The 19,858-nt window shown below is 40.9% G+C and overlaps 1 protein-coding gene across 1 annotated transcript in view; it reads left to right on the top strand.

Moving 5' to 3' along the window:
- cpxm2 (carboxypeptidase X (M14 family), member 2) overlaps positions 1 to 16,397 on the top strand; it is a gene marked incomplete at its 5' end in the record, with an annotated part of 119,773 nt that extends 103,376 nt beyond the window's left edge. The window contains 4 exons of the mRNA XM_080833800.1: positions 643 to 940; positions 1,990 to 2,129; positions 2,741 to 2,840; positions 16,090 to 16,397. Coding sequence (XP_080689926.1) covers positions 643 to 940; positions 1,990 to 2,129; positions 2,741 to 2,840; positions 16,090 to 16,367 — 816 coding nt within the window. The 3' untranslated portion in view covers positions 16,368 to 16,397. The remainder of the gene's footprint in view (positions 1 to 642; positions 941 to 1,989; positions 2,130 to 2,740; positions 2,841 to 16,089) is intronic.
- Between the last annotated feature and the right edge of the window lie 3,461 nt (positions 16,398 to 19,858).

Raw genomic sequence — 19,858 nt, 5'->3', positions numbered from 1 at the left:
TAGCCTATACGAAGTATGATGACACTACTGACAAAAGTCGGGCCGGACTTGCTCTCATGAATATTCACACAGATTTAGAAATCGACAGTGAAAAAGTACTAAAACAATATGCAGAAGGAAAATTAACTTAAACTCGAAGGGCAATGCGTTTTGCCTGTAACCCATTATTTGCCCGCGTGTGTGTGAATGTGCGTGCGGTTTTTTTTTTTTTGGAGGGGGGGGGGGGGGGGGGGGGCGTTGGTGGCTCTGTGCGTACCTCAGAATTTTTTTCTGCAGGCGCCCCTGCTCCGTGGGCTTCAAGCCCGAATGTGGTCGAGGCTACTGTGTGAGCTACAGTGCCCCCTTTACTGCTATTCTAACGGACCTCCCCTCCTCCTCCTCTAGTCAGTTCCTCCGACATTACCACAAACCTTTTAACATAACTCCTAAGCCCAGCACTTGGTTTGAGTAGCTGGACTGAAATTTTGACAGTCAGAATCTGTTCCCTTTGATTTTGTGGAACTCTTATTTCAGTTGTTGTCTATTCATTAACATAAGAAGTGAGTTGCATTCTAAAATTCTACAAATTGCTCATTATGTATCCAATGCAACATTGTTTAGCTGTGTGTCATATCAATCATTATTCATTTTGGTTATGGACAGGTTGCCATGGAAACACGGGCTTTAATTTCCTGGATGGAGAAGATCCCATTTGTACTAGGTGGCAACCTGCAGGGAGGGGAGCTTGTCGTGACCTATCCCTATGACCGCACACGCTCACATGGGATAACACAGGAGCAAACACCCACACCAGATGACCATATCTTCGGCTGGCTGTCTTTTTCCTATGCGTCCACGCACCGACTCATGACTGATGCCAGCCGCCGTGTGTGCCACACTGAGGACTTTGCTAAGGAAGACAGCACCACCAATGGAGCCGCCTGGCATACTGCAGCAGGGAGTCAGCATCTCTCCACATTCTTTCAATTTATATATTAATTTTATTTATACAGAAAGGAACCACAAGTTACAAAGCCACAAATTGCTATAATAATTTTAGATGTATGATAACAAAATGGGCAAGCTCAAGAGTAAATAATATTCACATATTCACATAACAGTATTGATAGTTTTCATTTGATGTCAGAATTTTTGCATCAAATGCAAATTAAGTCATAAATGTTATAAAATGCATTTTTCTGGATTTTTTTTGTTGATATTCTGTTTCTCACTGTTAATTTACACCTACCATTACAATTATAGATCACACATTTCTTTGCAAGTGGCCAAACTTGTGAAATCGCGAGGGGTTCAAATATTTATTTTCCCCACTGTATAATAATATATAGTAATCATATAATAATAATAACGGTAATAAAATAACTGTATTGTTAGCTTTCATAATTAGCTAGCGAACAGTCATGACTAAGAACATAGCACATCTGAATGAGGCAGAAAGACGGCGATATTTAGAAAAAACATCGATTATTGGCTGCGATCCATATTTACTACCGTCAACTTTATTTTGCCCCTTAAAGTCTGTGAAACGTCTGCCACAACTGCCTTTTCCCGACATATGCAGTTGCAGGACTACACCAATAAATGGCAATTGGAGGCAAAACACATGTATGTCATCACAGGACATCTAAGTTACTCAAACAGCGATTATCAACCGATTTATTTTAGTGGTGGTTAAGAGTGCCAATGTGGGCTAGCTAGGTGTAGCTAAAGCCTTCAGTAAAGTTCGCTAGCAGCTTGCTAACTATTAGCACTCTAGCTTAGTCAGGAGAGTTTAGCTCTGATAAGGCACAGCAATTGTTCACAATTGTATCAACGTGCTGCATTTCACTTAACATGTCAGTCATTCCAGTAAATCTGTGTACATATAAAATCGATATCCTTATACAGTGTTCCGAAATGATAGTGTAGTGATGATAATGTTGATATTAAATCATGTAGAAAGTGTTTTCGTCATAAAGCTGGCTGAAAATTGTTGTTCTTAATTGGCAGGTATGAATGACTTTAGCTACCTGCATACAAACTGCTTTGAGTTGTCCATGTTTGTGGGATGCGACAAATTCCCCCATGAGACTGAGCTGCCAGAGGAGTGGGAGAACAACCGTGAATCTCTGTTGGTCTTCATGGAGCAGGTACAGAAGACGTTTATCTGTAGTCACATGTGCACTCACACAGACATACAAACCATCATCATGAATAGCATTACATCATACTCCTCTGCCGTTTTCTTGGGAAGTACTATTACCCGCAGCCATTTTCAATGTAGAAGTTAATGAATCTGCTGACACCATCACATTTGGGTATACATACGTAAGGATGGTAATGCAAGTAATTGAGACTTTCCATGTCAAATCAACCAGAGGTGCCTGCCTAGTGGTTTCTTTATTTTCAGTTTATTTTTAATTTCATGGACTCACTTTTACTTCATTTTAATTTATCATTGTTTCAGTTTAAGTTATTTCAGTTCAGACAAACATTGTCAAGGTGAAAAATCTTCTGCTTATCATAAAGGATATCAATATTTTAAAACGTACGTATGCAATACATTTGTTTCTGACTGAAAGCCTGTTAATGTTGCAGTCCTCGTGAAAGGTTGTTGATATTTGTGCTCACCCCTCCCGTCCATGTTTCTGAAGCACTGCATTGATTGGTTGCAGTGGGAGAACCCCCGCATGCATTTCACCCCTGATTTGTAATGTATCTGGCCCTGTTTTCATGTGTCCTATATCTGTGTCATACACAGGTGCATCGTGGAATTAAGGGAGTGGTGAGAGATGTAAAGGGCAGGGGCATTACCAATGCCATCATTTCTGTGGAAGGCATAAATCATGATGTTCGCACAGGTAAGACATCTGAAAACAAACATATTCAATGTGACCCGGAATGGTAAAACCAGCCATAATTCCCCAAAAATGATGACTGAGGTATTTCATTCCTTAGATTCTCCATCACAAAAGCTTTTAAATTGTTTTAATTTCACACAACAAATCTTGAAAATGATGTCAGGAATTCAAGTAAAAGCCATGTCAAGTTTCTGAAAAATGCCCATTTAAAAGTTCATTAAGTGCATCTTCCTATCTTTCCCCCCATCCTGATCCTGTCTTTGATGATTATCTCCTCATACAAGGATTTAGGGTCGGGGGTCCTTCTGTCAGGATCTTTTGTGGCTAGGGACCTTCACTCAGCCTTGAATGAGCTTTCCGTGTCAAAATTATTGTTAAAAGATACAAATAAATGTTACATCAGTAGCCCTTTCTCTTCTCCAGCAACCAGCATACAGTATGTTCCACATCAAAGCAATTAAAGGCTGCATTAAAGGGGTAATGTAATCGGCTCACGTGCAAAAAATAACAAAAATAAACTAAATAGAAATGCATTTAATTGTATGTAGAATAGAATAGAATATCTTTATTGTAATTGCACAAGTACATCGTAATTGAGGTAGAAGCTCTCAAACTCAGGGCAGTTGAAGTGTATAAAACAAAAACAATAAAAATCTAGACTGAACTATACAGATTTACACTACTCAAATACCAAGCTTAGATAAAAACAAGTAAAACACAAGACATATTGCATAACAGAGAGACAAATACACAGTTTGTGCAGTGTTAAGTGTGATGACAGCTCTGGGTCTGTTTTGGCTCTGATGGTCCTGAAGTGTCTCCCTGAGGGCAACATGTTTTGTAGATGTCCTCAAAAGGTGGAAGAGAGCATCCAATAACTTGTTGTGCAGTGTTAATGACCCTCTGGAATGCCTCTCTTTCTGCTGCCGTGCAGCTGGCAAACCACACCGAGATCCGAGATGCCACAGCTCAACACTGACTCCACAGAGCAGCGGTAAAAGGACACTAACAGTTTTCTTATGTGTTTCTTAGTATGTGTTCTCTTTGTATTTTAAACATAAGGGATAATGTTTAGTCCAGCTTAAAATCAATCGTGTATAAGGCTAGGTCTGAAGCACAAGCGCAGAATGCAGGTTGAAATGCAAACAAGTTTATTAACTCTGAGTTTCCTCAGAACAGAACAGGTTATATAACCCACAGTATAATCCACACGAGAAACACGGTAAAGATCTTGTCTGTATGCTGACCATATAATCCACATGAGAAATACGTTAGAGTTCTTGTCTGTTGACTGACAGTGTAATCCACACGAGAAAAACTGAAAGGTTCTTGTCTGTATACTGTGGGTCTCACAGCGCAGAGCTGGCAGTGTTCTACCCACAGTAGATACTCCAGTTCACATTCTCTAGTACGAGACGGTTGACACAGTTTATGACACGGTATTCATGGGTACCAAAGACATCACTTCCATGAAGCCTGCCGCTATATTTGTGTCCGACTGAACCAGTATTCCCATTGTATTATACGGTTTTTGTACTCAATAGTAGTTAGTAAGTCATATATAATAATATGTAGTAATCATATAATAATAATAACGAGTTTAGCTCTGAAAAGGCACAGCAATTGTTCACAATTGTATCAACGTGCTGCATTTCACTTAACATGTCAGTCATTCCCAGGCTCTGAACACAAAATCAACATCTCCATGGATAGTAGTGGGAAAATACAAAGTGTTGACTGCACAATCAGGAGTTAGCTGTTAGCTGCCAGTTGTCTCTTGTAATTTGCAGCCAACCATTTATAGCTAACCATTTATTCTGCCAATCTAAATCTTTTGGTATACAATTAAATAGTTTATTTGGGTTATTTTCGCGACTAGTGTCGCATCCATCAGCACAACATATTCCGGGCATTTTTAACTTTCTATGGGTTTTGACTGACTATGTCTATGTTGTGGATGACGCTCAGCTTGACTTTCGGACACAAAGATGGCAGCGCTTAGACACAGTGACGTCACATGGCATCTATGAATAATCCACAACGGCAAAGTAATCCAAAAAAAAGAAAGGAATGTTCACGTCTGCGACATACAGGCAAACACATAGTCATTCAATAACAAGGCTAGCTCAGCCCACGTCAGTTGAGTGCTAACGCTTACACAAAGGAGATAGATTCTAACAATACTCACATCTGTCTTCAAGAAAGATCTGAGAGATCTCAAACATGTACTCCCGGAACCTCATGACAGAGTAAAGGTGGAGGGACGCTCAATGTTTAAATAGGAAGTCGAAATCGAAGCGGCAGAACCGGCAAAGCCCGGTGCAGGTGAAAGGTGAATGTTTACAGTGTTCTAGGAGAGACGTCTCCCTCTAGAGGAGCAGCGATCATGCACGGACGTGAAATCCTGATGGGAAGAACATCATGAAGGGATGTATTTTTCGATAACAACAGCCAGACTATACATTATCTCGCTTTTTATATGGTTACTTGCCAAAATGATAGAAGACAGTCCTCCAAAATACCTCTTTTAAATGATTATGTTGCCGTTTCATGATCCGTTAAGAAAAAATGGTTCTTCCCGTAAATAGAACTTTAAAATGTCAGGTGTTGCGAACTTCCGGTGACGCCTTGTTCTGAGAAAGTCGCAAGGAGTGTTAGCTCCCTCTAAACTCAGTGCGGTTTGGCTGTTTGCAAGATTATAATAATATTCTTACGATAAATGGGATAAGTTTAGTCCTAAGGGAAGATATGACCATGTCCAGAGATACAAGAAAAGTAGGGAAGCAGCAAAAATCCCAAGAAGAGGCAAAAGGAAAAAAAGGGCCGCTGTTTAACGTTGCCCCGGGCGACGCTAGTGGCGAAGAAGGAGCAATAAACATGGCGGAGATACTTCGAGAACTGAAAGAATTAAGGAAAGAAAATCAGGAGTCGTTTACTGGCACCAAAGCCTCGCTGTCTAGACTGGAAACGTCGGTAACGGATCTAAAACCACAGATGGAGAATATCGAACAGAGGGTTGAAGAGACGGAGACCAGAGACGGCGTATCTGAAGACACTAGTCAACGGCATGAGCGGGTGCTCCGGCACCTGGTGAGATGTGAGGCGGTGACCTATGTGTTGACTTGCAGAACCGAATGCGCCGCAACAATCTCAGAATCTATCAAGTCCCTGAAGAAAGTGAGAAAAGAGATATGGCTGGATTTGTAAAAGAACTTATTAAAACTACGCTGCAGCTACCGCCTGAAATTAATGTTCACATTGAGAGGGCGCACAGATCTTTGGGGCTAAAACCAGACAATACTGCACCTCCGCGCTCCATCATTGTGAGATTTCAGGACTACACAGTGAAAGAAGCGGCTCTACGACAAGCATGGACGCAGAAACAAGTCCAGTTTCAGGGAAAGCTCATATACTTCGACCAAGATTACTCTCCGGAAGTACAGAGGAAAAGAGCGCGGGTACGTGGAGTTATAAAGCAGCTGAAGGAGAAGGGGATTCGGGCTGGATGTTGCTTCCCTGGAGACGGGAGTGAACACTTTTCCAACGCTGGTAGAGGGTCTGCCGACCCTTGGGGAGTTGGGCATCGTGGTGCATGTGAGTGAGAGAGAGAAGATGGAACCTGATCTTTCGAGGGTGACATGGCAAAGGCAGGAGGACGGGAAGAGAGGAAGAGGAGCGGCATCTCTGAGGGACACGGATTTACGGTCTTTTCTGCAGGATTGAGAAAAGGTCTCTTGTGCTCAGTTAACGCTTACAGACTTTTGAAAGTTGATGCTTAGTTTGACGCTTGACAGGAATGAGACATTATATCCCCTCATATGAAATGTGAAACGGCTAGCCACACTGAATTTAAGTGATGAGTATATGTGAGTGATATTTAAGGTAAGAGGGAGTGAAAGGCTCCCATTTTGTGTTGTATGATAATACCCAAGATGGGACGAAAACCTCACCAGGGAATTGGTTGTGTTCTTTGGTCTGTGGTTTGTATGGCACTTTGTGCATATTCCCCAGAGAGAGTTAGAGGTCACAACTCTCTGCCTTTAATACAACAGGGGCTGGTGGACACATTTCTTCAGCCAGCTGGGTTTTTGGAAGTTAAAGGTGTTTATTTTGTTCATTTAAATGTGTTCGTTCTTAGTTCTTCTATCCTTGATATGTCTGTTAAGTCCACACAAGTTAATGAGGTAATTTTTGAAGTAAGGCTTTTTATTTTAAACACAGGGGATTTTAGGGGAAAGAAAAAAAACGAGAAACAAGATTATTTATGTCTGATTTGAGGGTTGTCAGTTACAATGTCAAAGGTATCAATCATCCCATAAAGAAGAAAAAGATTCTAGCTCAGTTAAAAAAAATGAATTGTTCAATAGGATTACTACAGGAAACTCACCTAAATGAGGCTGAGCACAAGAAATTGAGAAGAGATTGGGTGGACAGGTGTTCTATGCATCTTGTCCAAATTGTAGAAAGAGAGGAGTGGCAATTTTGATTAGTAAATCCAGTGGTCTTGCCGTACATAGGGAAGTAAAGGATATTCAGGGCAGGTATATAGCAGTCATAGGAAAAATAGGTGGAATAGATCTGACCATCATGAATATTTATGCTCCGAATGAAGATGATTTGTCACGGAATGTAGCTGGACCACTGAAGGTTACATGAATTATTTTGCGAATGGATATGCAGCACAGATATACAGGGATACCTGTAAACGGCTAAACAAGGCGCGTTCGCTCCTCGATAACAGTCCAGCCCAGGAGGGGCGCAGGCTCACAGCACTGCGTGAAATAAGGAACGGGTTCACAAGAACACGAAATCAAAACAAAGAGCCAAGCTCTGAAAGAAAAAGGCGATCTAACAAAAACCAGGAGGGTAAACAAAACACGAGTCTAACTCGGTAACTACAAAACTAAACTTAACACAGCAAAAACAGAACGGAGAATAAGCAATTTAAGAGCAAGCGAAGACAGAGATTCTTACAGGAATGCAAGACGTGTGATAACCTTGGAAGTGCGATACCAGACACCGAGTGTATTGTGAGTGGGGTATAAGAAGGGACTGTGACAGGTGTATGTGATAAGTCCTCGTGAACCTTAATGTGGTGCAGGTGAGTGAGAGTGCAGGTGCGAGTGATCAATACACCGGTGAGTGTGAGCGAGAGCGCTGAGGTGGGCGTGGCTGGTGCAGGTCCGGGCTCTGACGTAACAATGATCCTTCGTTTTTAAGGATGTTGCATCCATATTGGCTAGGGAAGCTAAAGGTACCATCATTTTAGGAGGAGCCTTTAATTGTGTCATATGCGAAATTAGTCAAATTACCTACAGACCATGGACCCCCTAGCAGGAAAGCTAGAGCTGCAAAACATATGTTAGAAGAGTTAGGGCTGGAAGATGGCTGGAGAGCCAAGAATCCAACGACAAAAGATTTTTCATTTCTCTCTACGGTTCATGGCTCATACTCCAGAATTGATCTGATTTGCATTTCAAAGCAGAGCCTTCATAAAATTAAGGAGTGTGTTATAGAATCTGATCATGGCCCAGTAAGACTGAAATTGAACTTGGGTTTCGAAAGGCATTTTAAATACTGGAGATTAAATATCTCTTTGCTAACAGACCCGATAACCCAAGAGCAATTAAAACAAACTATAGAAGAATACTTTGCATAAATGATAATGGAGCAGTATCCCCTTCCACCCTTTGGGATGGGGCTAAGGCGGTGCTGAGAGGGAAATGTATTGAAATAGCCGTTAAAATTAAATAAACAGAGACTTGAAAAGGAGAAACAATTGGAAAGTGATATAAAAAGATTGGGACATGAGCATAGAGTAACTGGGGACAAAAATATATTGACACAACTACAGGAGTGTATAACTGCTCTGGACGAATTACTTACACGCAAAGCTGAGGGGGCGCTCAGATATACAAACCTTTCTTTTTCCGAGCTGGCACATGAGTGATTGAGTCGGCTCCTGGCCACGGTACAACATACGCTGTCTATAGCCCAGTTTTGTTGGTGAGGGGGGTATTACATGTCTTTAGATGGTTTAGTATATGTGGAGATTTTAGTCGTAGGCTTTGTAAGGGTTGCAGGGCAGAATGCCCATTTGGCTGGTGACAGTCGCAACATGCGCTGTATGCCGTACGACATGCCGTAGGACATTATTTGTGTTCGGATATGTCTGGGTGGCTGGCACAGCAGGTGATGGATTTGTCGACGCAATTACTTTTGGCTATAGGATGCACTAAAGAGGAATGTCTTTAGCCTTGATTTGAATATAGGTACTGTGTCTGCATCTCGGATGGAGGCAGGGAGATTGTTCCAGAGGAGGGGGGCTCGGTAGCTAAAGGCTCTGCCTCCTATTGTGGTTTTTGATATTCTTGGAATTACCAGGAGGCCTACACTCTGGGAACGTAGCAGCCTTGGAGGGCAATAGGGGACGACTAATTCCTTGAGGTAGTTTGGAGCCAGGTCGTTTAGGGCTTTATATGTTAGCAGGAGTACTTTGAAATCGATTCTACTTTTGACGGGGAGCCAATGCAGAGAGGCGAGTACCGGTGAGATGTGTTCATATTTTTTAGTTCTAGTAAGTGTGCGAGCAGCAGTGTTCTGTATAAGTTGGAGGCTCTTTATTGTGTTGATGCTGCATCCGGACAGGAGAGCATTACAGTAGTCGAGGCGGGAAGTAATAAATGCGTGGATTAGTTTTTCTGCATCTTGGAGGGATAGGACCTTTCTAATTTTGGCAATATTGCGTAAATTAAAAAATTATGTCTTTGAGATCTGTTTTACGTGTGAGTCAAGTAGGAGGTCTTGGTTGATAGTTATACCAAGGTTTTTGATGTTAGTGTTGGGTGTTGGGAAGCCATTGAGTGTGGGTAGATGGGTAGATAGTGTAGTTCTCAATTGATCGGGGCCTACAAGCATAACCTCAGTTTTATCAGAGTTGAGGAGCAGGAAGTTGTTAGCCTTCCAAGATTTTACAAGCTTCTATCCTGGGTAGATGTACAATTTCATCAGGTTTCATGGATAGGTAGAGTTGGGTGCATAGCAGTGGAAGTTAATGCCATGTTTCCTTATGACAGCACCTAAGGGTAGCATATAAAGGTAAAAGAGCAGTGGTCCAAGGACAGAGCCTTGTGGAACACTGTAGCTAACTCTGGTGTGATTTGACGACTTCTCATGGACATGGACAAATTGATGGCGATCAGAGAGGTAAGATCTAAACCAAGATAGGGCACAGCCTTTGATGCCAATGTAATGTTCAAGTCTCTGTTACAGGATTTGATGATCTATAGTGTCGAAAGCAGCACTAAGGTCTAAGAGAACTACTATTGAGGTGCACCCATGATCTGATGCGATTAGTAGGTCGTTCAGGACTTTGACTAAGGCCGTTTCAGTGCTGTGGTGGGCCCTAAAACTAGATTGGAAGGTTTCTTCAATTTTGTTTTGTTGTAGAAAGGAAGTCAGTTGCTTAGCTACTAGTTTTTCAAGTATTTTTGAAAAGGGAGGGAGGTTAGATATGGGTCTATAGTTAGCTAGATTATCGGGATAAAGGTTAGGTTTTTTGAGAGATGGTTTTATCACTGCTATTTTGAATGATTGTGGGACGTATCCTGAAATAAGTGAATTATTCATTACATTGAGTAATGTCTCACTTAATAAGGGAAGTGCATGTTTAAGTAGTTTTGTGGGGATAGGGTATAGTAGACACGTCGATGATTTAGATGAGAGGATCAAGGAGTTTAGTTCAGGGAGGTCAATGAGTGCGAAGGATTCAAGGAGACCCCCCGGTTGAGGGGGTGTTGCCATGGCGCATTTTGGAAGGGGTGTAGGGTCACAGAGGGGGAGGAGACTATGAATTTGTTCTCTTATTTTAAGGATTTTATTATTGAAAAAGGTCATGAAATCATTACCACTAAAGATTATGGGAACAGAATGTTCGATTGTGTTTTGATTTTTTGTTAGCCTAGAAATAGTGTTAAATAGGAACTTTGGGTTGTTTTTATTACTATCAATCAATGAAGAATAATAGGCCGATTTTGCCTCAGAGAGTACTGGTTTATAGCTTAGAAGACTATCCTTCCATGCCAGGAGGAATACCTCAAGTTTGGTGGAGTACCATTTTTTTTCTAGTTTTCGTGTGGTTTGTTTAAGTGCACAAGTCTGATCAGTGTACCATGGGGCCAGTTTTTTCCGTTTTCTTATTCTCTTTTTTAGTGGTGGAACAGCGTCAAGGGTTGAGTGCAGTGCATGTATGGCGCCTTCGGTTAGTAGATCGATATGAGGTGGGGGAGTGCGTACGCCATTTATTTTAGCCTCTAAGCTGAGGCGAGGGCGAAGGGTAGTTTTGATATAAATTCAGCTGTAGTCCTGTCGGATAGACAACGGCTGTAGAAGTGGGTTATTTCCGATGTTGGACGGAGTTCTAATTTCATGTTGAATGTAATTAGGTGGTGATCTGAAAGGGTAGTATTTTGGGGTAGAACTATAGGGCGGCCAAATTCTAGGCCATGTGTTAATACAAGGTCAATGGTGTGATTATGGTAGTGAGTTGGTGTGTTTACATGTTGTGAGAACCCGATAGAGTCTATCAGTGATTGGAATGCAATTGTGAGGCTATTATTTTCATTATCCATGTGGATATCAAAATCTCCCACTATCAGGATTTTATCAGAATTTACAATCAGGGCGGATAGGAAATCGGAAAATTCAGATAAAAATTCAGTGTAAGGACCTTGTGGTCTATATAGTGTCACAAGAGTGACCGGGTTAGTGGCTTTTGAGTTTGGATGCATAAGATGAAGTACGAGGACTTCAAATGATGCAAATTTAAATGTAGGTCTTGGGGAAATACATAAATTAGCGAGGGAAATTGTAGCAACTCCACCTCGACGTCCAGTGCTGCAGGGGATGTGGCAGTTAATATGACTTGGAGGTGTAGATTCATTTAGGGCTATGAATTCATCTGGTTTTAACCAGGTTTCAGTTAGGAAAAGTCTTTGGATGTTGTTGTCTGTTATCAGCTCATTTATAAGTGCACCTTTTGATGTTAAGGACCGAATGTTAATAAGGCCCAGTTTTAGTATTGTGCAAGTTTCATTTTGTGCTGATAAGGTTTGTATCTTTATTAGATTTTCCTGATTAATACTTCTTCTAGTGTGATTTGCGTTGGGTTTATGTATTCTGGGTATGGATAACGTTTGTATGTGGTTTAATATGGGCAGAGAGTGTACTGGTGCAGCAGAAGTTAATGTGGGATAATAGGTCTGCCGTCCAGTTCTAGTTATTGATTGTCAGTAGTACGTTTTGGCTAGGTGGTGTTTTAAGTTTTGAGAAAGGAGGCTAGCACCCTCTTTAGAGGGGTGGATGCCATCCTTCTGTAGTAGCCCAGGCTTCCTCCAAAAAGTTGGCCAGTTATTTATAAAATCTTAATTTAGTAAAGCTATCAGATGCAGAGGTAGAGGAGTTGACGGCCCCAATTTTAGAAAGTGAAATAGAAGGAATCATCAGATATCTGAAAAACAACCGGTCGCCAGGGACAGATGGCCTGCCAGGAGAGCTTTACAAGACCTTTATAAAGGAGCTTGAGCCTAAGCTTTGTGGGCTCTTTTACTATGCATTGCATGAGAATGACCCACCCAAGAGCTGGTCAGAGGCTATAATAACAGTCATACACAAAGAGGGGAAGGATCCACTGGAGTGTGGCGCCTATAGGCCAATTAGTCTGCTTGGAAGCGATGTAAAGCTTCTTAGTTCTATACTAGCGAATAGAATGCAGAAATACCTAAGGAATTTAATCAATCCTGATCAGACTGGGTTTATACCGGGCCGTCAAGGTGCAAATAATATTAGAAGAGTTCTAAATGTACAATCAGTAGCAAGAGACTCTGTTCTTCCTTCAATGCTTCTCAGTCTTGATGCTGAGAAGGCGTTTGATAGGGTGAACTGGTCATATTTAAAATATACTATGGAACAAATGGGATTTAATTTGACATTTATTAAATGGATTAACACTCTAAATAAGAGAGAGATAAGATAAGATAAACTTGTATTAATCCCGTTAGGGAAATTCAGGTGTCATAGCAGCAGGAAAAAGAAGTGAATAAAAGGGACAACAGGAATGGGAATCAAACATACACATAAAACATATCAAAATCCTTGTTTCCTCCTCCCCAACCGCCTCTAGTTAGGGGGCTCCTCCTCCCGCTCCGCCTGTAGTCCACCACAAGCTCCCTGGTCTCTCCGACGCTGAGCCCACAAAACTCTCCACCAGCGTTCTGCACTCCGCCTCGCTGCCAATGTACCCGATGGTGGAGAACGATGGGGTTCCCTGGGTGGCGTCGGTGCTGCTCACCAGCACATCCGACAGGCCAGCCCGCAGTCCCAGGCACTTTGGTCAGCCGGCGAGGCAGTCCGCGATCCAGGCCATGGTCCACTCACAGGAGAGCCTCCAAGACAGGTCCCCACTTGCGGCGGCACCATGGCAACCAATTAAGTTCTTTTAAAATATTGCTGGTCGTGTTCGTAGTTCTGGCCGGTCTCAAAGATAACGTCCACCTGACCAAGCAAGAATATGAAAACTGCTTTTTAACAGCAGAGCTGTTTTTCTTTCCTTTTCTTTTTTTTTTTGCAGGAGAGCAGCCCAAACAGGCTGCGCAAACAGACTGCCACTTGCTGCGCCATGGCAACGAATTCAGTAATGAAATGCCGATCGTGTCCGTTGCTCCGGCTGGTCTCAAAAATCACATCAAAACAAGACCACGAAAAAGTATCCACAATTAGGTAGAGCAGCGCACAAATAGGGGGGGGGGGGGGGGGGAACGGAGAGCTGCTAGACAGGCTGCCACTCAAGGCGGCGCCACGTCACAGAAAGGCTAAAGAACCAATATCAAGAGTTAGAGTTAACGGACACTGCTCTCAATTCTTCAAACTTAAGGGGGTTCGGCAAGGAAATCCAGTGTCTCCTATTTTGTTTGCATTGAGTATTGAACCGCTGGCTGAGTTAAGGTTTGGAAGAAAATACGACAGGTATTAAATCTATCATTATCTGTCTCTAGGGCAACAAAAAAATGATCTTTCGGATTTTCTGCCTGCTAAATTAGACAGTGGTTTAAGATGATGGGGAGAGAAGGGTTTGACGACAATAAGTCAATTATTTGAAGGAATGACTCAGGGCTTTCGCACAACTTCAAGCTAAGTATGGTATTGAATCTAATGATCTATTCCGATACTTCCAACTTCGGCACTATTTGACCACACACAAGGAATGGGGAAAAATTAAGGAATCACCAGGCAATTTTGAACAGTATTGGGTGGAGATAGCTGAGTATCGAATCCAAACAAAACATAAAATATCCTGTTTATACAGTAGAATTCATATGGATACATCTATTGATACACTGGATATAAAAGGTAAATGGGAATTGGAGGCTAACATCATTATTGCAGATGAAGAATGGGAAAGCTCTTGGGTGTCCTGGCACAAATGTTTAAGTAGTACAACCTGGAGATAACTTAGTTGGAAGCTAAGGATAAGATATTTTAAAACACCCTTAGTAATAGCTAAGTATGACAAGAAGAATTCCCCTCTCTGCTGGAGAGGTTGTGGTCTAATAGGGGACTTTTCCCACATCTGGGATTGCCCTAAATTGCAGAAGTTCTGGTAGGAGGTGAAGGGGGAGATACAGGAGATCTTGAACTTAGACAGTTCGATTGACCCACAGCAGCTGATTTTGGGAACTATGCCTTCAATGGGGCTAGGGAAAAACACACTGTACATAATCAGAGTTATGATGATAATTGCCCACAAAATGATCACAGTAAACTGGCTCAAGCCCCACCCACCTAGCGTGGACCAGTGGGCCCAGACCAGTGGGCCCCATTTTACACTGTCAGGGACCTCAGTAGCATGTCACAACAGCTTGGCAGCCACAACAGCTTGGCACCTCCTGTGGGTTGGCATCCCATTCCTGAACCAGAATTTGTAGCAAGTCAGCCAACATGGTTGCGTTGGTCACTCTGGCACGTACAGCATGCCCAAGCTGATCCCACAAGTATTCAATTCGGTTGAGGTCTGGACTCACGGCAGGCCATTCCATCCTCTCCACTCCCAAGTTCTGGAGGTACTCTGTGATGATCCTGCCTCTCTGGGGGCGAGCGTTGTCATCCTGGAGGATGGAGATAGGTCCCAGATTTTGGAGATACGGGATCGCCACTGGCTCCAGAATCTTATTCCGATATTTCACTAAATTCCAATAGAAGAATATTGCAGGGCATTTTGGCAAACATTTTTGGGTGTTGCTCATACCACGAATGCACAATCCACATGCTACTGAGGTCCTTGACAATGTAAAATGAATTAAGTGTCAATATGTGTTGTTTTTTCCTTAATACTGTGGGAGAATCATCAAATCCACCAAGCAACTCAAAACAAGAGTGAATACAAACAGAAGAATATTGCAGGGGATTTTTGGCAAACAAAATTGGGCCGCTACCAACACGGTTAGCTGTGTTGCTCATTCCACGAATGCACTATCCTTACAAGTTGTACCTCGTTGTAAAGGTGACTAATCAGGCTTTCCAACGATATACAGTACAATACCAATTGGTATTATTAAAGGGGAGGAATAATCGACTGAAAAAACTTTTCCGAACTTTTTTTGAGGGGTTTATGTGAACGCATTGGGATAACTCTTTTGCCATTTGTGTTTTCTTTTTATTTGGTATAGACTTGTAATATATATTGTTATTATAATTATATGTATGCCATTCTGTGTGAGACTCACTGTCAAGGTTCTTGTTCTAATAAAAGTAAAATAATAATAATAATAATAATTCAGGTGTTGCAAAGCAACCCATTACTTGCTGACTTCAAATTACAATGACTTTCCGTTAGGTTTAGTGACCGGACTACTTGCGGAATGATTTGAAAGATGTCAATTAAAAGCACAAAACCTGTTGTCAATGACAGCTGTCATTCATTTTTCACAGCGATCATTATATTAAATATTATATTCAGGCCCTGGGCTCTGTAAAGTGCCTTGAGACAATTGTATTGTTATGGTGCTATGTAAATACAATTAAATTTAATTTAATTATACAGAAATAACAGAGCTGTGAATATTGGGGTGGCTCATTCAAATCAACTGAGCTTTTTCAGATCATTCTGAAGAGCTGTATGATAATATCTGTATAAGCATGTAAATACATAGAGCAAGTGGTCATTTTAAGGTTTACATTTTCTTTTCTCTTACAGCTGCAGAGGGTGACTACTGGCGCCTGCTTAATCCTGGAGAGTACAAAGTGACAGCCAGAGCAGATGGATACACCCTGACAAGTAAAATGTGTGAGGTGGGCTATGAGATGGGGCCGACCCAATGTGACTTTGTTATCAGTCACACCAACCTTTCACGCATCAAAGAAATAATGGAGAGGTTTGGCAAGCAGCCAATCAGCCCTCCAGTAAGACAGCTCCAGAGACGACCCCAACAACAATGGCTGGGACATAGGTTTGGGAGAAGGGGAAGAGAGTAAAGGTTAACAGAAATGGAAAGAAGAAGAGAAAAAGGGCTGATATTTCTGTGGAAACCATCATCCTCTCCAAAGCTTCCATTGAAAGAAGGTTGTTTTTTTCTGTATGCATGCTGGTTCGCTCTGCCAGCTTTGCCACAAAAAACTTGCACAAACAGTTACATTCACTTTTTGGTCTAAAAGCTTTATTGGTCTTTGTTTTTCCATGAACTTCTCTTAAAAAGACATAATAAAGCTTTAAGTAAGGAGCAGAATCACTGTCTTATAAATCCATTGTATGAGACTCTACAAAGGTTCATGTTACCTTTTTATATCCAAGTTGAAGGTTAGATTGCAGTTCATATGCCTTTCAATTATATCTGTTTATGAATTATGGAAACATTAAAGTGTCCTTGCCTAAAGTGACTTTGTTTCAGAATTTCGTAGAAATATGAGTTTGACAATAACGTGCAATATTTAAAGGATCTAAAGAATACCTGAAAATGACTGCTTAATAAGTCACAAATACATGTGTGGAAAAGCTATTTGGAAATAAAAGGCAAAATACATATTATGTGAATCGAAATACAGAGTTACATAATTTGCAATTTTGACAGGTATATACAATAATGTGTCAAAACATTATGACCAATCACAGATTATGTGACTTACACTGATTAGCCTATAACAACATACTTTTTAAGGTATATGATACATTTTAACATCAAACAAAAAGTTCATTTTCATGTTTGGCATGCTTTATGCTGGTGAAATGAGTGAACCTGAGTGACTTTGACATCCGTCAATGGTTGACAGATTGACAGGTCAGAGCACCTACAAAATGTCAAGTCATGTAGGGTGCTCCTGGTTTGTAGTGGTGAGTACCTACCAAAAGTGGTCTGAGGAGGGACAAACCATACAGTACATCAAACCCTGCTGTGTATAGGGCTGTGTAACTGCAGACAGACAGTCAGATTGCTCATGCAAACCCGTGTCCACCATCAAAAGCACCTACGCGGGGCACACAAGTATCAGAACAGGCCCTTGCAGCGAGGGAAGAAGGCGACCTGATTAACAGATCTTTTGAGGAATCCCTGTAATATTTCCCCCGTAAACAAAAAAGACTGCCTTGTTTGACGTTAAGTCCAAGGAATTGCCGGGGAGGGGAAAAACTCCTGCACCCAATGGAATCCCAATTAAAATATATACAAATTTTGACAGCAGACCCCTCCCTCCTTATCTTATTACGGCAGCAATCATGCTACTGTTAAAACCAGGGAAAAGACATACTCTTTGCGGATCTTACCTTTGTGGTTCTCACTTTTTAACTCTTCAGGGACAGGCCTGTTTGACTTTTTTAGGAAGTCTAACATGCCTTGATGTTTTTGTATATTTCCCCTAGCTAAAAGTATTGATGCACAAGTGGCATATATGATTATGTTATGGTGGACATCAGCAATTACAACATTAGAGTAAAAGGAATGTAATCAAATTAAATTGTATTTAAATCAAATGTAAAATCACCCTTATGAAAACCTTCATTCAGAGCTGCTACGAATTTGTACAAAAAAAAAACATTGTAAAGATTTCGGACCGAGACTTTTGAACTCTGAACCTTGTAAACATACACTGTAAAAAATGTGCTTAAAATTAACAGTGAAATGGCGTAAAATCGTGACATAAAAAAACTGTAAATAAAAAATACAATAGAGTATTGCTTATTTCACAACATTTTTTGTTACAATACTAAACGGAATATAACTGTTCATTTTAAAGTAAGAATATGCATATTTCTTTAAAGAAATTTAATTTACACGAAGAAAAACTAATACAAGAAGCAATGCAATGCAGTTTTAATTACAACCTGGTGGTGTTAAAATACTTAACGAAATATAAATGTTAATTTTAAAGTAAGATTATGCATATTTATTTTTAGAAACGACATATGGCTGTAATTTACACGAAGAAAAACTGTAATACAAGAAGCAATGCAATGCAGTTTAAATTACAACCTGGTGGTGTTAAAATACTTAACGAAATATAAATGTTAATTTTAAAGTAAGATTATGCATATTTCTTTTTAGAAACGACATATGGCTGTCATTTTTAGGATGAAAAACTGTATTACAAGAAGCAATGCAATGCAGTTTAAATTACAACCTGGTGGTGTTAAAATACTTAACAAAATATAAATGTTAATTTTAAAGTAAGATTATGCATATTTCTTTTTAGAAACGACATATGGCTGTAATTTTCAGGATGAAAAACTGTATTACAAGAAGCAATGCAATGCAGTTTGAATTACAACATGGTGGTGTTAAAATACTAAACGAAATACAACTGTTAATTTTAAAGTATTTCTTTGCTGTTGTTTTTACAGGAAAAATCTGGCAGCTGAGTTGCCAGAATTATTCTGTAAAAAATACGGCCAAACCGTAACCATCTTCACAGAACATAACATTGTAAACCAGTAAATGTAACATTGGATTTATGCTGATTATGCATAACCGTTATGCTATAAAACCAATTATTTCAGTAAAATGTTCATCCAGTTGTTGTCTATATAGTAGGCTACATGAAGTACATAATGTCCATTTTTTCTATATCAAACAACAAACAAACAAGGCTGACTTCAGTCAGTGTATTGTGGTACAAGGACACACAACAACCTTCACGAGAACAGGGGCAGACTGGCCATCGGGTTATGAGAATATTATGAGAGTATTTCAACTTTTAAGCGCACCTAAAAAATGCTAGAAAGAGGTGACGCGCAGCGGATAAAGGGCGCACGCGAAAGGCGCGCCGTACAGTGGAAACTATGGTTTTGCTAGCGGCACATTTTTAGAAACGCATTTGGTGTGTTTCAGACAATTTTACAGTTTCAAGTGTTACAGGCAGAATATGGGCGCAGGGGGTGTGGCGGTGACAATTTCACACTTTCCTAGTGTTATAGACAGAATATGTGCGCAGGGCGTGGCGGGGAGATGACAAGTGCCCACATGAGCACTTTAGGCCTGGGGAGAACCTACCCCCCGAACCAACAGCGTCCCATGTGAGAAGCGAACCCAAGACCTTCTTGCTGTGAGTGTTGCTCAGTGCAAGCACCTGAGCCACTGTGCCAATCAAAACTCAAAGAATATACCATAATATGGCTCACCATATACATATGTTAAACTTAATAGCCTAGTTATTCTTCAACTTCTATTGAGTTGGCGAATCCCCACCTTTATGCAATTAAAAGCCAAGTGATAGCCAATCAGTTCAGCCTGTGATATATATTTAGTAGTTTCGCGTCTTGGAAAAATGGAGTTTGTTTACGTGAAAACCTGAACAAGGACCAAAGGACAGTTTCCGTTTGTTTTTCACGGTATTGTATTTCTTGCCTTGAAATCCATGGGGTACTGGCTGGTGTAAAAGTCTAAGAGCTTGATTTCGATAGTAAACATTAGATGAGAATGATTACCTGCCGTTTCTGCAGCAAAACACTAGAAACGTTGAGGGGTTATGTGCTACTG

Source organism: Sprattus sprattus, assembly GCF_963457725.1.
Source record: "Sprattus sprattus genome assembly, chromosome: 3".
Taxonomy (NCBI): Eukaryota; Metazoa; Chordata; class Actinopteri; order Clupeiformes; family Clupeidae; genus Sprattus; species Sprattus sprattus.
Note: the sequence above shows the minus strand (reverse complement) of the source record. Positions and strands in the feature narration are given on the sequence as shown.